General features: G+C 41.4%; 1 protein-coding gene across 1 annotated transcript in view; it reads left to right on the forward strand.

Moving 5' to 3' along the window:
- Positions 1–16,896, forward strand: part of LOC126191195 (sodium channel protein 60E-like) — a 339,817-nt gene extending 322,921 nt beyond the window's left edge. The window contains exon 31 of the mRNA XM_049931990.1: positions 15,332–16,896. Within this exon, the coding sequence (XP_049787947.1) occupies positions 15,332–16,301 (970 nt within the window). The 3' untranslated portion in view covers positions 16,302–16,896. The remainder of the gene's footprint in view (positions 1–15,331) is intronic.
- The last annotated feature ends 212 nt before the right edge of the window (positions 16,897–17,108 follow it).

Consider the following 17,108-nt stretch of genomic DNA (forward strand, 5'->3'; position numbering starts at 1 on the left):
GGTATTGAATAGAATTGGGGAGAAGAGGAGCTTGTGGCACAACTTGACTAGAAGAAGGGATCGGTTGGTAGGACATGTTCTGAGACATTGAGGGATCACCAATTTAGTATTGGAGGGCCACGTGGAGGGTAAAAATCGTAGAGGGAGACCAAGAGATGAATACACTAAGCAGATTCAGAAGGATGTAGGCTGCAGTAGGTACTGGGAGATGAAGAAGCTTGCACAGGATAGAGTAGCATGGAGAGCTGCATCAAACCAGTCTCAGGACTGAAGACCACAACAACAACAACAACAACAACTTGTATGTTACTCTTCAAGCTAAACAGGTCACTTCAGCTTATTTTTGGAAGTAACATACTGACGTATTTATTACTTGCATCTAATAATACCATGCCGAAGAATCATGACATGGTCTAGATTGAATAAAATAATATAAATTGATAAAGAACTATTTTTGATGACATATTTGAAAATACCAAGTTTCATTAATAGAACTGTTATTTCTACTACACGTTAAATTATTGGTATGTCACTACAACATGGCCACTGTCCTGGAAAAGACCACATTATTCACATTTTTGGTCACTTTCTTATGATAATCTTGGACTTCAGAAAAGCTTGAGAGTGAAACTTAAATTGGTGTAAAGTGTCTTCATCTGAAGGTTCCCATGGAATTTCATTGTGGGAAGTAATGCAAAACAAATACTGATATGAAAATATATTATAAAAAGGAAAATTGCTATTCACCATATAGCAGAGATGCTGAGTCACAGATTGGCATAACAGAAAGACTGTCACAAATAAAGCTTTCGGCCATTAAGGCCTTTGGCAACAATAGATGTAGGCACACACACACACACACACACACACACACACACACACACACACACATGCAAATGCAACTCAGACACACAGCTGCAGTCTCAGGCAACTGAAACCACACTGTGAGCAGCAGCAGCAGTGCATGATGGGAGTGGCAACTAGGTGGGGGTAAGGAAGAGGTTGGGGTGGGGAGGGGAAGGGATACTATGCTGGGGTGGTGGATGGTGAAGTCCTGCAGGTTATACATGGGCAGGGGAGAGGTGGGGAGGGAGGGAAGTAGCGGAAAAGGATTGAAGTCAAGACTTAGTGTGGTGGTGGAATGGTGGCTGTGTAGTGCTGGAATGGGAACAGGGAAAGGGGCTGGATGGATGAGGACAGTGACTAACAAAGGTTGAAGCCAGCAGGGTAACAGGAATATAGGATGTATTGCAGGGAGAGTTCCCAACTGTCCAATTCAGAAAAGCTTGTGTTGGTGGGAAGGATCCATATGGCACAGGCTGTGAAGCAGTCATTGAAATGAAGGATGTCATGTTTGGCAGTGTGTTCAGCAACAGGATGGTCCATTTGTTTCTTGGACACAGTTTTTCGGTGGCCATTCATGCAGACAGTCAACTTGGTTGTCATGCCCAAATAGAATGCAGCACAGTGATTGCAGCTTTGCTTGTAGATCACATGACTGGTTTCACAGGTAGCCCTGCTTTTGATGGGGTAGGTGATGTTAGTGACCGGACTGGAGTAGGAGGTGGTGGGAGGGTGTATGGGACAGGTCTTTCCTCTAGGTCTATTACAGAGGTATGAGCCATGAGGTAAGAGGTTGGGAGCAGGGGTTGTGTAAGGATGAACAAGTATATTGTGTAGGTTTGGTGGACAGCGGAATACCACTGTGGGAGGGGTGGGAAGGATAGTGGGCAGGACATTTCTCATTTCAGGGCATGATGAGAGCTAGTCAAAAGGTGAATGTAATTCAATTGCTCCAGTCCTGGATGATACTGAGTTAAATGCTCCTCTCTGGCTGGATGGTGGGACTTTGGGAAGTGGTGGGAGACTGGAAAGTCAAGGCACAGGAGATTTGTTTTAGTACAAGGTTGGGAGGATAATTACAGTCTGTGAAGGCTTCAGTGAGACCTTTGCCATTGCAGATGCAATGACCATGGGTGACTAGGCTGTATGGAAGGGACTTCTTGGTATGGAATGGGTGGCCACCGTCGAAGTGGAGGTATTGTTGGTGGTTAGTAGGTTTGATATGGAGGGAGGTAATGATGGAGCTATTTTAGAGGTCAACATCTAGGAAGGTGGCTTGTTGGGTTGAGTAGGACAAGGTGAAGTAAATGGGGGAGAATCTGTTGAGGTTCTGGAGGACTATGGATGTGGTATCCTCACCCTCAATCCAGATCGCAAAGATGTCATCAGTGAATCTGAACCACGTGAGAGGTTTAGGGTTCTGGGTTTTTAGGAAGAATTCCTGTAGATGGCCCATGAATAGGTTGCCATAGGATGGTGGTGTGTGGGTGTCCATAGCCATACCCTGGATTTGTTTGTTGGTAATGTCTTCAGAGGAGAAGTAATTTGTGTGAGGATAGTGTTGGTAATGGCGACTATGAAGGAGGTTGTTGGTTTTGAATCCCTCAGGTGTCAGGAAAAGTAGTGTTCAATAGCAGTAAGGCTATAAATTTCACAAAAATACACACAAATACGTGTGAAAATCATGAAAAGGATGCAAAAGGGGGGAAAAAGATGAAAATATGGGACATTGATACAGGGAGAGTGATTAATTGGGAAGTATAGCATTCATTTTATCTGTGGGAGTAATGTGGGACATAAGATGCTGCACCAACAATCAGCGTGGTTTTGTAGCTATCTGTTGTGCACGGCTGAGATGGATGATACAGTGTGGCTCATAAGTAGTGCATGCAGTGCAGTTTGTAGACGACAAGAGAAACACAGGAAAGAAGAGAAAGTATGGACATTGAGTATAGTGACGCAAAAGAAAATAGTAACAAAGGAAAACACCGCTGGGTTAGGATAGAAAAAAGCACGCATGCGCAACCGCAACTCACACACATGACTGCAGTTTCATTCAACTGAAACCACACTGTGAGCAGCAGCACCAGTGCATGATGGGAGTGGTGACTGGGGTTACTGGGGTAAGGAGGCTGGGGTGGGGAGGAGGAGGAATAGTATGGTGGGGATGGTGGACAGTGAAGTGCTGCAGGTTTGACAGTGGGCAGGGGAGAGGTGGGGAGGGGAAGTAGCAGAAAGGGAAGTCAAATATTGGAATGACAGCTGTGTAGTGCTGGAATGGAAACGGGGAAGGGGCTGGATGGGTGGGGACTGTGACTAATGAAGGTTGAGGCTAGGAGCACTTCACTGTCCCTCACCCCATCCCAGCCTCCTTCTTACCCCACCCAGTTACCACTCCCATCATGCACTGGTGCTGCTGCTCACAGTGTGGATTGGTTGCCTGGGACTGCAGTTGTGCGTGTGAGATGCATTTGCATGTGTGTGTGTGTTTGTGTGTCTACATCTATTGCTGTCAAAAGCCTTAATGACCAAAAGCTTTATTTGTGACTATCTTTTTATTGTGCCTATCTGTGACTCAGCATCTCCGCTATATGGTGAGTAGCAACTTTCCTTTTCATAATATTGTTCCATTCCATACTGATATGAAAAGTTGTATTTCATAGAGGACAGATACACCACAGTCCTGATACAACTTTGACTCAGTTTTCCTTACCTACTGTTTAACTAGATAATGATTAGGAATTAACATTTTATTGTGGTTTAGTGGTTTATTATGTTTCTCACTTTGGTGATCTATTTTTTTCACTTTGGTGCTGTTTTTTGATAGAAGTGCAGTACATGACTGCAGAACTGCAACAGTTTGAAAAGGATAGACTGCTACTCACCACATAGAGGGGCTGTTGAGTGGCAGACAGGTACAATGGAAAATATTGTTAGATATTATTCAGCTATCAGACTAAGTTCATCTCAAGATGTAGACAACAAAACTCACACATAGCCACAGAAGCACACTCACATACATGTGGCCACTGGAGACAGTGGTGGCCTTGTGTGTGTGAGGTGTGCATGTGTGAATGTGTGTGAGCTCTGTTGTCTACATCTGATGAAGGTCTTAGTCCAGAAGATGAATAATATCTAACAGTCACTTTGATTGTGCCTGCCTGTCACTAAGCACCCCCTGCATGTGATGAGTAGCAATCAGCATGAACTGTTATTCCATCTCAGATTTTCTGTTGTATTATTTTGATTACAGAACTGATTGTACAAATAAGTAGGCCTCTGTTGTTTTGAAATACTGATCACTAGTATAATTTTCTATTTGTGTTACTTTGTTAACATTCTTCTCCTTACTAGTCACTGAAATACATGCCAATATAGATTTCGTATTTTTAAATATTCCAATGGTATTATGAAAATGAAAAAAATGCAGGATGGAAAAAAATAAACAAAAATTAGAAAAGACGACCACTCACTTGTAGCTCTACATCAGCTGCAGCTGAATCCTTGTGTAAACTCCCTTAAACTATTTGTAACTTGCAGCCAACATCCTGTATTATTTGCTGGTCTTTGCCCCTGTCACCTGCTGTAATGGGGAACTCATCAGGGGTGTGCTGCTGGTTTGTGTCCAAGGCAAAACACAGCATTTCATGACTTTCAGAACTGGCATCAGGGCCACACTGCAACAAGGCAGGGCAGTGGCTTCAGAGTGCAGTGTGGTAGTTCTGTAATGGATGTCATAATTGTAGTTACTAAGACAGGCTGTTCCAGCTCGTCGGCTCCGTTGTGAGCCACGGAGCGCTCCCTGCTCCAGGGAGCCGTGTCGCTCGCTGTGACCATTCAAGTGGGCCCGCACACCGGCAGGTGGCACGGCAGGCTGAGGCAGGCGGCAAGGCAAGCGTTTTGATGTGCCAGTTGCGTCTTACAAGATCGACAACCTCATACTTTTAGCTCGTAAGACGTGGTGACATGCTACACCAGGAAATACAATGTTCAGGAAATAAATAAGAAACAACTGTTTTATAAGAAATTGCATACTAAATTTATTGGGCCTCTGTAGCTTGACTTTTCTTTTCATTACAAGATCGAAAATATCAGGCGTCAAAGTGTTCACAGTGGTAATGCATCCTGAAGAAACGATCGTTCCTTACTTTTTACTCTTTTCATTGCTGAGAAAAGCTGCTCACAACAATACGTAGATCCAAACATGCCCATGATCTGAGCAGCATTGTTGTGAAGCTTGGGAAATGTTTTTTGCTGTAATGAACGATACCATCATGACAAATCCAATGTGTTGTAGCACCTGTCTTTCAACAAAGTTGAATTTTGCTAATCAATAATCTCCAAATGAAGTGATGATGACAAGTTATCGGGGGAAACTGAAAAAGGAATGCTGAACACCTTAAGTTCCATTTCCAAACTAGTGAGGTCTCGGAATCGTGTTTCAAATGACGTGATGAGCTGCTTTAACTTTGCTTGGTAATCGCCGAAAGTAGTACCTTCAGGTAGTTTTAAAGAAGCAAGACGATTGAAGAACGTTAAATGTCCATTATTCATATGCCTCTCAAATAAACGTAACTTTTGCATGACCGCTTTGATCTGGTCGTGCATGTCAACTATTAGCTGCCCTTTGCCCTGCAATGACAGATTTACATTATTTAGATGCATAGTTATGTCAGCTAGGAACGCCAGCTCTGATATCCATTTTATATCTTTCAGAAAACGCATTTCTCCCCTTTCATTTTGAGAAAAAGGGTTATTTCCTCACGAATGGCAAAGAAAACATCAAGAAATTTTCCCCGACTCAGCCAACTAACTGTACTATGGTAAGGTATATCCCCATACTCCGCTTCCATATCTTTCAGGAATCCTTTGAATTGGCGATCAATTCATACCGTGATGCCGCACAAAATTCACACACTTCACGACATCTTTCATTACGCTACCTGGCTCTATTGTTTCAGCGCACAGTGCCTCTTGGTGAATAAAACAATGAAGAGTCAAAATGTCTTTCCCGAATTCATCCCTGAGTTTATTTTTCAAACGAGAAGCATAACCTTGGTGACACCCGATCGTTTGTGGTGCACCGTCTGTCGCTACAGAATGGAGCTTATCCCACGGCAAATTCATATTGTCCACTGATTCACAAACAGCTTCAAAAATGTCACGTCCTGTTGCAGTGTAATCGAGTGATACCACATCCAAGAGTTCTTCAGTTACTTGCAGCTCCACGCACAAAAACTGCAAGCTGAGCACAGTCCGATATGTCGGTGCTTTCGTCAAGCACTAGCGAAAATGCAACAAAGCTCTCCACCTTTTTCCTGAGCTGTGTCTCTAAATCCGCTGCCATGTCTAGGATTCGATGAGACATTGTTTGCTTCGACAGGCAAACCCCTTCAATTGCCTGCAACTCCCTTGGAAACAAACATTCTGCAACGGCTACCATGCACGATTTTACGAGTGGTCCCACCGAAAACGGCTTGCCACTCGTCGCAATGATGTGAGCCACCCTGCAGCTTGCTCGAATTGCAGACTCAGTAGTGTTTTCTCCGCTCTCATTCACCTGAAAATTATAAACGCATTACAGATCATGAACTATGTTGCATGTTTTGATACCCTCCGTATTACAAAACCGTTTTTAAACTTAACGTCTCCTGGTATGTCGTTCTTAAGCCTGGCCACCAGTTCTCTGCGTGCAACGCCTTCTACCTGATTGTAGTGCGCTGCGTGAAGACATGTATAATGTCGTTGTATATTGTACCTCTTCGCAGAATTAATTACTTTATGACATACTAGACACTGCGGACGACCATCCCTCTCAATGAATAGAAAGGTATCCTCCAATAGAGGTACAGGGCTCCCGCGGCTAATCATAGCTGTCATTGAACACGGATTATTGCGTCAGTTGTGGCTGCATGCGGCCAGGGGGCAGTGAGTTCGCTTTCCCCCTCCACGCGGGCTCCGAGCTGCCGCAGTGAGCGCTCCGGCTCCCTGGAGCTCGGTTGGAACAGCCTGTACTAAGAAACAACATCCACCATTGCAGCCACTGCACCATTTTGTCTGGAAGTTTTGCATGGGGGCCAAACAATGACAACATCCATAATCAAATGAAACTGGGTATCACAGAGATAGGCATGCAACTTCTGGACACCACAAATGATGGCCAACACCTCTTTTTCAATCTGTGATTAATTTTTCTGTGCTGATTTCAGTGTCTTATGTGCAAACATGATAGGTTGTTCCATGCCATTGCAAATTTATGTAACAGGATGGCACCTACACCACAATCGAACGCGTCTGTGGCCATTGTGAACTGTTTGCCCAGCTGGAATGTCGCCAAACAAGGGCCTGATCTAAGACACATTTTAAGCTTCACAAATGCCTGTTGACACACCTCTGACCACACGAACGGAGCACTCTTTTTACATAATTGGTTAAGCGGGTGGGAAATACAGGCAGCATTTAGAATGAATTTCGCATAATAATTGACTCTGGCCAGAGAACATTGTAATTCTTAGGCACTGGTAAATTAATAATGGTTATCACATGATTGCATGTGGGTCTAAGCCTGTCTTTATTTAATATGTGGCCCAAACACTTCACTCCTGGCTGGAATAAATTACACTTGGTAGATGACAACACAAGCCATTGGCTTCCAGCAGCACACACAAAAGTCATAAACTGTGCAAGTGCTGCTATGGTGTGGCCCCATAACTAACAAATCATCCAAATAATAGACAATATTAGGGATGCCCTGGATGAGCTTTTCCAGATACCTCTGAAAACTTTTGGGAGCTCTAGTGACCCCAAATGGCAATCTGTCATACATTTACATGCCAAATGGCATATTAAGCACTAGGAAGTGTGTTGTGGGCTCATCAGCAATGCGTCAGTGAGATCAAATTTTGAAAATTACTTACGTCCAACCAATTTAGCTATCAGTTCCTCTTGCCTAGAGATTGGGTACAAAGCAACATTTGCTTGGGCATTAATGATCACCACAAATCCGAAGTGACCCATTATGCTCTTGTACAATGACATAGGCATCGCCTACTGATTAGACAAGACTGGGGAGATAACAGCCAGAGTCTGCAATCTTTCTAGTGCTGCCTTAACTTTTTCATACATGACAAACAGTTTCAGATGGACTCTACAGAAATTAGGCACTGCCAAATGCTTCAAAGAGATGTGTGCCTAAAAATTTGTAGCACAACCTAAGGTAGGTTCAAATGCCTGTTTGAAATTTTTATGCAGTGTATCCAGTTCCGTAAATGGAAACACATTAGAAATTAGATTCACCTGATCCTGAATTTGGAACCTGAAAATTGCGAACAACTCAAAACAAAAATGTTAGTTATCATTAAATATTTAACTACAAGCAAGGTTAGTTGCTGAGCTACGTTTTTTCACTTAGGTTGCACCATGATTTGACACTGCAGTGGGACTGCTGGCAATTGTATATTAGCATATTTGTGCAGTGGTGCACACAGCAGCAGGGGGCCATTGCACAAGTAAGAATCCCCATTAATTAGGGACACGGCCACACCACTGTCTAACTGGCATTCCACCATCACACCATTGACGTCCAATTGCAACATGACATGCCTGGCTTGCGGCAAGCAAAGCAGATGTCACTGTGTAGTTGGTGATGCCAGTGGTGATAAGGGCTGCACTATGGACGCAATTTGATGGCATGACTTGTTGTCATACAACAACTGGGAGGAAAATCCTTCAGGAGCCACTGCTCATATTAGGACATACTGACACTGAACTAAGCGCTTTCATCTTTGTGTGTCTGCCAACATGGAGGGTGAGGAAGCACAAACTATTGAATCCACTGGCACCAGACTACTGGATGCATAAGAGCTTGATAAACCAAATGATGACCTTGACTGAGAGTAACATTTGAACAATGAACACAATTCCTTGTCACCAGACTCAATATCTTGATAAATCAGACAATGACTTTTACTAGGAGCCATCAGTTGATTGAAGAGTGTGGCAATGACTAATGCTACTAACAGTGGTAAAACCAGAAGAATCATCGAACAGAGCTTGTGTTGAGGCAGTCACTTCATATGCCTTAGCAATTTTTAACACATCATTCAAAATATGATCCAAGGTTTCTTAAGCCTTTGCACTAACCTCCCAATCCATAGCCAGGCAGATTATAACATCTTGAATTAAAGAAACTGCATAAGACATGCCAACTTTTGACAGGCAAAATCACACTTGTGATCTTAACCTTCTAAATCAGCTGCCCATGCTGCTTAGGATTGTTTTGTTTACTTTGCATAACACGCTGGCTGAACTTGAGCCTAGCTGCAATAGTGTGCATTTGGTGACCTAGTATTCAGTCAGCAAACTGCAAACTTAATGAAACTTCAAACTACTCAGGTCCAAGAGTGGATGTAATTTTTGCAGATCTTAATACTAGATGACAGATGACAGTAACAGAGCACAATGGCATTCAGGATCATCAGTTTGACTTCCCTTCCAGTGTAGTTCAAACTACCATAAACAGACCTCCCAGATCTCGTTTGCCGTGTCGAAGGAAACAGATGGTTGAGGGGGAGATGTGGAAACAACAGCTGCCACCCGTCATTGATTTTGGAGAAACTGTAAAAGATATGTGTACTGTTCCTGCTGATGCTGTTGCTGCTGGATCTGCAACTGCTGCTGCCACAGCTTGACAAACTCAGAATCCATGGTTCACTAAATGAAACAGTATAGTGAGAAAGTTCATTGTTGCCACTTTTCTATCTTGCACAGTGTGGGTAGTAACTGTCTACCATCACTTGCTCCAGTGGGTACACTGAGCCACTGGGAAATAAACATATGTTCCTATAAATCCATAATAGGCTGAGTTCATGAAGTGATTGAAGCACTAACAAGTCCAGGATGTAGTGAAGTTGGCATAACAATACAACAATTCCAAATCAGTAAGCACTTGAGACTGGAAACAAATTAAATCTACATGGCTTTGCAACGGTGCACTACTAATGGCTGCAAAGTGCAGCAAGGAATGGGCCACGCCGTGAGCCTGAGCCTCAGGCTCAGTGGCAAACAATCACCACTAGGTGGTGCCAGAAGACGAGTATATCTCGTTAGTGACTCCACTTAGGATGCGGTCCACAGCTGCTGCTCATAGCCTTAGTACCTCTGACATGTCAATGTCCATGCTAAGTGCAGAATTCAGATCACTGTCGGATACAAAATAATCAGCATACAAGGCATCAGCATAAACTAGACCTTCATATGTGTGCAATACACACACAGGAAGTGAGATTAAAACAGATTCATACAACACAGACAGCCAAAACTCTGTGTTCACTCAGACATAGTTTTTATGAACCTATCATCCTTGGCCAATCCAAACAGGGACAAACCCAACTGAGTGACAGTGTCAGTAGTTATAGAGCCAGTCTCAATTATGACAATCACACTCACTTAGAGTTGCTTTGCATTCTACACAGTACAACAAGCAATATTGAGTAACTGTTTCCTCGCAAATGATGTGCAGTGTTCATTCCCCATCACAAAAACATATCACCACTACCACTGGAGGCTTATACCGCTAACAATCTCTGCTCCACTACATGTCACAAGAGGAAAGATCACCTCTGTGGCAACTGCAAGTCTCCTGTCATGAAACCAGCTGCCAGACAGCAGCACTTAAAGGGGGAGTGCTGTGTGCCATATACAGCAGGCTTTTAAATTTTTCAAAAGACTGGACCCCTCAGCTCATTGTTAAGCTCATTAGATGATAGTTCCATTTATCTGCTTTCCCTGCCTTTGGGATTATGTAGATGATTTCTTCCAAATGTCCAAAGAATATCTCAATATCTCCAGTCTCATAGATTCTGCCCTCTATTTTGAACAATCATTTAGTAGCCATTTCCCCCCCCCCCCCCCCCCTCCCCACCTCCACCCCATGATTTTACTAATTCTGAAAGAACTTTATCTTTCCTTTCTGCCTTCTATCACCACAGTTCTTGTACAGACCTATTAAAACTCAAACTCTAATACTAGATCCTCTGTGTCTTTCAAATCAGACCCTATTTCTTCTTTATGCTCTGCCAAATAAATTAGAAATGCAGTTAACTGCTTCAAAACTAAAGACTCCCATGGAATTGAAAATATCTCAACTAAATTACTAAAATCCTGTTCTTCACATGCATGGAATGTATTCAGTCATATATGCCATACATCACAGTCAGATGAGATATGAAATGTAATTGTGTCAGTCTGCTTTAAAATAAGGGCAATAACACAGGTATTAGTAATTATTGGTCAGCCTCAGAATTTACCTCCTTCTCAAAGGTACAGAAAAAGATTTTGTATGCAAGAACTATAACACTCCTCTCTCAGAATAATATACTTAAGTCAGTCTCAGTTTCAGTTTCAAGAGCGTCTCTCCACAGAACATGCCACTTTTCAGTTCATGAATTGGATTAATCAGAATGCTATTACAGGTGTTGCATTAACTGTGTCTCAAAGCATATTTCATGTATACTCTGTGTATACTCAATAAAGGAAACTATACAACAGGTATATTTCTCGATCTAACCAAAGCTTTTGACACAGTGGATCACAAAACACTGTTGGTTAAGCAAGATTAACTGGGAATAAGAGGGAGTGTAAAAAAATGGTTCCGGTCATATCTAGAAAATAGAATACAGATGACTGAAATAACAAATTTACCTTGTAACTCCAACTGTATTGAAAAACATTATATCTGACCCAAAACATATAAATATAGGTGTACCACAGGGTAGTGTCCTAGGTCCAGTACTATTTCTAATTTATATTAATGATTTCCCACAAAGTATAAAGCATAAAGCATACAATATTGTCTGCAGATGACTCAAATGTGCTACTCAGTGACACATCACATGTAGATCTAAGAGAGAAAGCTGAAGAAACACTAAAAAGTGTATATGAGTGGGCAGCTAACAAAGAAGTCATGCTTAATATTAAGAAAACAAGTGCTATGAACTTTTACATAAACAAAAAACCATATTATAATAACCTGAAGTTAGGCAATGAAACCATACAATGGGTGGAAAGCACAAAATTTCTTGACATGTAAGTTGATACTCAGTTGAAGTGGGAAGACCATGTAAAAATACTTCGTAACAGAATCTCTACAGTATGCTATGCCCTCAGAGTTCTTACGTCAGCATACGATATTTCATGTATTAGATCAGTATACTTTGCGTATATCCATTCTGTTATTAGTTATGGGATAATATTCTGGGCAGTGAACAGGAAAAATATCGAAGCTATATTCAAATTGCAGAAAAGAGCAGTACGTATAATGACCAACAGTGGCAGCATGGCTCACTCCCTTGAACTTTTTAAAATGCTGGATATCTTAACTGTCCCATGTGAATATATTTTTCAGAATGTTATGTACATTAAAAAAATATTAGACACTATGTTAACAATGGTTCTGTACATGGTTATGAAACTAGGAACTGCAATAATTTGCTTCTGGATAGAAAAAATAAAACTAAAACGCAACAGAGTCTAGTGTACAATGCCATCAAATTATATAATAAATTACCACAAAACATAAAAGACATAGAGACAATCTCCTCCTTCAAAGAAAAACTGAAAAAAGGTTTACAAAATAAAAGTTACTATACGGTAATGGAGTACTTGAATTGAAAAAGGTTACTTAAAATCTGAAAGTTCAGTGTTAAACTATATGGAGAAATAATAATTATATAAGACTGAAAAATGTAAATTAGATTCTACAAAAATTTCACTGTCAACTATTGTGTAAGAAACAAATTTAAACTATTAAATTGTCTATTATTCAATGACAAAATCTGTACAATTTAAATTGTTTCATGGATTAATAAAGACATCAAATCAAACCACCCTTGTGATTCTTGAACAGCGTATTTATTTTACTAGCTGAAATTTATTACAGAACTCAAGGAATTTTCTCCTCTCTCACTCCTATTACTGAGTCCTTATCTCCTGAATCTGTTTTCTCTTCCTTCCCATACTATAGTGTTCCAATCCAAAATTGTTAGATTTTCAGCTCCCTTCACCTACTGAATTACCCTTGCAGTGCCATCATCTTTCTGTCTCTTCATCTTGTGCTTGTAATGGTGGCATATATGCTTGAATTATTGTTGTTGACTTTCATTTGCTCTTAGTTCTGATGAGAATAACAGTACCACTGAACCATTCACAATAACACACCCTCTGCCCTGCCTTTCTATGTGTAACACTCCCACAATATCATTTTCTGCTACAGTTGATATTATTCTGACCATAAGTGCTTACCATCTTTCTATTTCACTTCATTGACCCCCCACTGTATCTAGACCGAGCCTTTGTACTTCCATTTCCAGATTTTCTAGTTTCTCTACCACATCCTGACTTCTGGCATTCCATGCTCTAACTTGTAGAATGTTACTGTTTTGTTGGTTTTTCAATCTTTTTTCTATGGGCACCTCACCCTCGGCAGTCCCCCCTCCCCCCAGAGATCTTAATGGGAGACTAATCCAGAATCTTATACAAATGCTACTATGGTACTTTTCAGTTACAGGCCATGTTTCCTGTCAATACACATTATTTATCTTTAATGCAGTGGTTTTTGTTGTCATCTGTATCCTCATGCCATTGATCATAGCTGATTCTTCTGCCTTTAGGGGCAGCTTCCCACCCAAAGATGGAAAGGTTCCCTTAGGGGCAGTTTTCCACCCAAAGACGAGAAGGTGCCCTAAACCTCTGAATTCTCCTCCATCCTCTTTGCCAAGGCTGCTGGCACAATGAAGGTGACTGATGTCTGAGTTATGATCTGAGGCCAAGGTCATCTTGATTAGTACTAAAAGATGCAATTCATAGACCAAGGTGACCATTCATTTTGTTTAGTTAATGTAAGATGTTTAGTGTGATTTTATGTCAAAGGCACTTAACTGAATTTAGTGTAATGAGAATTACCATAGTTCATGTGAACGCTAAACAACATCACTCGGTTTGTCTTCACTGCATTCATCTCTGTTATTGGTTAGCTTCAATATAACCATTAGGACTAAGCTACTGAAATACAGGAGGGTGTGGGCAGAAATACAGAAACACTGAAAACACAACACATTAGCAAGCTGATTTCAGCTTATGAACCCCGTTGACATTCAATAAAGCTTCCAGTCATCATGGAATGGGCAAATATAGATCAGTATGGTTCTCAAAGGAATCTTATACCATTCTTCCTGAAAAGTAATGGCAAGTCCAGGTAAAAATGATGGAGATGGATAATAATCATCAACACTTCACTCCGAAGTAGACCACAAAGACTCATAATATTAGGATCTGGTGACTAGGGGTCCAAGAGATATTCAACAGTTCGTGCTCGTGCTCCCAAAATCAGTCCTGGATGATGCAAGCAGTATTAACAGGACCCTTGTAGTCTCAGAACACAATGTCAACTTTGTGGGACAAACATTGTACCATATGACCATATGATGGACCTGATCAGCCAAAATGATCACAAAATCCTTGGCAGTAATGCAACCTTGCAGAGTAACTATGGGGCTCATGGAATACCATGATATGCTGCCCAAATCATCACCCAACCCCAACCATGTTTCACTCTTGTGACAAACTCAGCAAGAAGTTGAGAAGTGTGAAACAAGACTCATCAGACCAAATGACTTTCCCCCATTGAGCCATAGCCCAGGTTTTGCAGCTTTGGCACCGTGATTTCCTGTTACAGGCTTTTGCATTACTGATGAATGGTTTTGAAATTCCAGCTCACTCTGTAATTCCCTGCTTATGGAGCTCTCTTCAAGTCATTTTGGTGCTGACAAGGTTCACTGGTGTAACATTCAGTTCAGAAGTGACTTTAACAGCTGTCAAGCCCTTATTTTTCATCATAATCTTCTTCAATTACCATCTGTCATGATCACCTCCACACACAATTTCATCCATGTAATGACTTAATGGATATTTTCCACTTTTACTGTATGTGGTATAAATCTCTGATTTGGTGGCCCTTGAAACACCAAACATTTTGGATACTTGGTTACAGAAGGACCCACCGTATGAGAACCAACAATTTGGCCACATTCAAATTTGCTTAGTTCCAACATAATGCACTCACAACACCACATTACTCTGGTCTGACCATGACTGACACTTGCAATGGATTGAAGACATTCCACAGGTGCCATTCATGGTCAAATACAACAGCACAAGCTCCAGGCCTGGCTAGCATCTGCATTTATGTTCAGGGATGCGTTTCTCATGGTATTTCCATATTTTCGTCCAACCTCTGTAAAACTGATAATTGAAAGTTACTTCAAATATTATTTTTTTGCAGAGAAAAGGTACTTAAAGACTGGGCATGAGACAGAATCATTGACTAGGAAATGTGATGAAACCTACTACCATTTGATTATATCATTGTGAAAGTCACTGTTATCAAATACTCGTGTCAGTGTAATTGATGTCTCTTTTTTGTTGCCTACAGGTTAAAACGTGAGAGGGAGAGAGAACCCCTTGATTTGGAGGACGAGATGACTCAGACATCAAGCCCCGGTGGCTGGCAGAGTCGCCTTTCAGCGTTCCTTCACGTTCACCGTGGAAGTCGTGCATCGTCCAGAAAGTCCTCTCGAGCTTCTGATGCCAGTGACTTATCAGAGCTTGGAGGAGCATGGCTCAATCTCCCACTATTATTTTTATCAAGTGCACATCAAGTAGTGGCTGGTGGTGCTAGTGGAGTATCAGCTGATGAATTAGCAGAAGCTGCAAATGGGAATGGTAATGTATGTATAATGGTTAGTGAACCTTCTCCTGAGACAGGACCAGTTGGTATAGACACAACTACTGTCAGCGTGCCAGACACACAGTGTGCAAGTACTACAGTGGGCAAAAAGCCAAGTTCACAGGAAGACAGTGATAGCACAATCGCAGTGACCAGTTCCTTACCAGAAAGTGTTGTGTCTCCAGTGGAAACAAGGTTCACTGAAATGAGGCCAAGTGACACCAATGGTTGTGTTACAACCTCCTTCCCTGTGACTGAAAAAAATAGTAACCAACGAGACATGGAGTGCCATAGAGACTCTGTCTTCTTTGAGAGAGGTTCTATGTCAGACATTGCAAACATTCCTAAAGACAGGCATCCACTAGGCCTTTTGCCAAGTGGTAATGTCCTGTCTCTGTGTCCTTCAGAAGTGAATGGTACTAAAGACTGTAGCTCAACAGCAAGGCCACTATCTGACACTTCTGTAGATCCGTTAGAGAAACACCCAACGAAACTCACATCAGGAGGCTTGTCACTGCCACCGTGCAAACCATCAATAGCTGTTGACGATCCTCTACCCATTCCTCCTCCAATAGAGAGGCGTCCTCTAAGAGGACGCTATGTAGGTGATGCTACAGTTGTTCATGTTCTGGTTCACAGAGAATCAGAAGAAGCCTCCGAAGATAAGGGCAGCTGATGAATTCTTCATTAATGTGCTTCACTTTTGGTGTCCTTTCTGTGAAAAGAAGGATGAACAAAAGGTTGCTTTAAGAAGGTAAACCCCGGCAGATGTTATGGGTCATTCCAAATGGTGGTGTAGCCTATCTCCTATACTGGTAATTTCACACATATAATAATACTAGCCATAGGTCCATCAGAACATGTATTTGTTTTCTATATGTGTGGAAGGGGGATTGGTTATGAAGTTCCACTTGAAGGAAATGAGGTTTTGTGTTACCAGCATGCTGGTATAAACAGAGCTAGTTGTTGCAATTAAAAATTATATCTAGAAAATCACATCTGTAAATGAGGACCAAGGTAGAAATAAAAGATAGAGAATCAGACAGGTTACTAAGTCTACCTGTTATGGTTAATTTCCACAAGAAGTGAGTTGCAAAAAGTTGTTATTTCTCTCTATGAGACTTATGATTCCATTATAATGGAAGAATAGGTTATATGCAACTGAGAAGTTCCAGTGTGGATAGGGGCCTTCAAATAAATACATTTTGTACGTGGTAGTTTAGCGGTTGTAGATAAAGTTTTGTATCATGAAAAACGAAGTTGGAAAGAGCTATAAGATGAATGAATGATAGTCAATTACTGTTAAAGTATAACTGTAGTCAATTCATGTGTCATGTACTTCATTAGCAAATATGTGGTTTTCATCATCATGATCCCTCTTTTACTATGCTTTAATAATAATGTTACCACTAAAAATATGGGCTTCCTATGTAGGTAACAGACTGCCTGTAAATCTTGATAGTCAATCATTCTAATAATAATG

This window comes from Schistocerca cancellata, chromosome 6 (genome assembly GCF_023864275.1).
Source record: "Schistocerca cancellata isolate TAMUIC-IGC-003103 chromosome 6, iqSchCanc2.1, whole genome shotgun sequence".
NCBI lineage: Eukaryota > Metazoa > Arthropoda > Insecta > Orthoptera > Acrididae > Schistocerca > Schistocerca cancellata.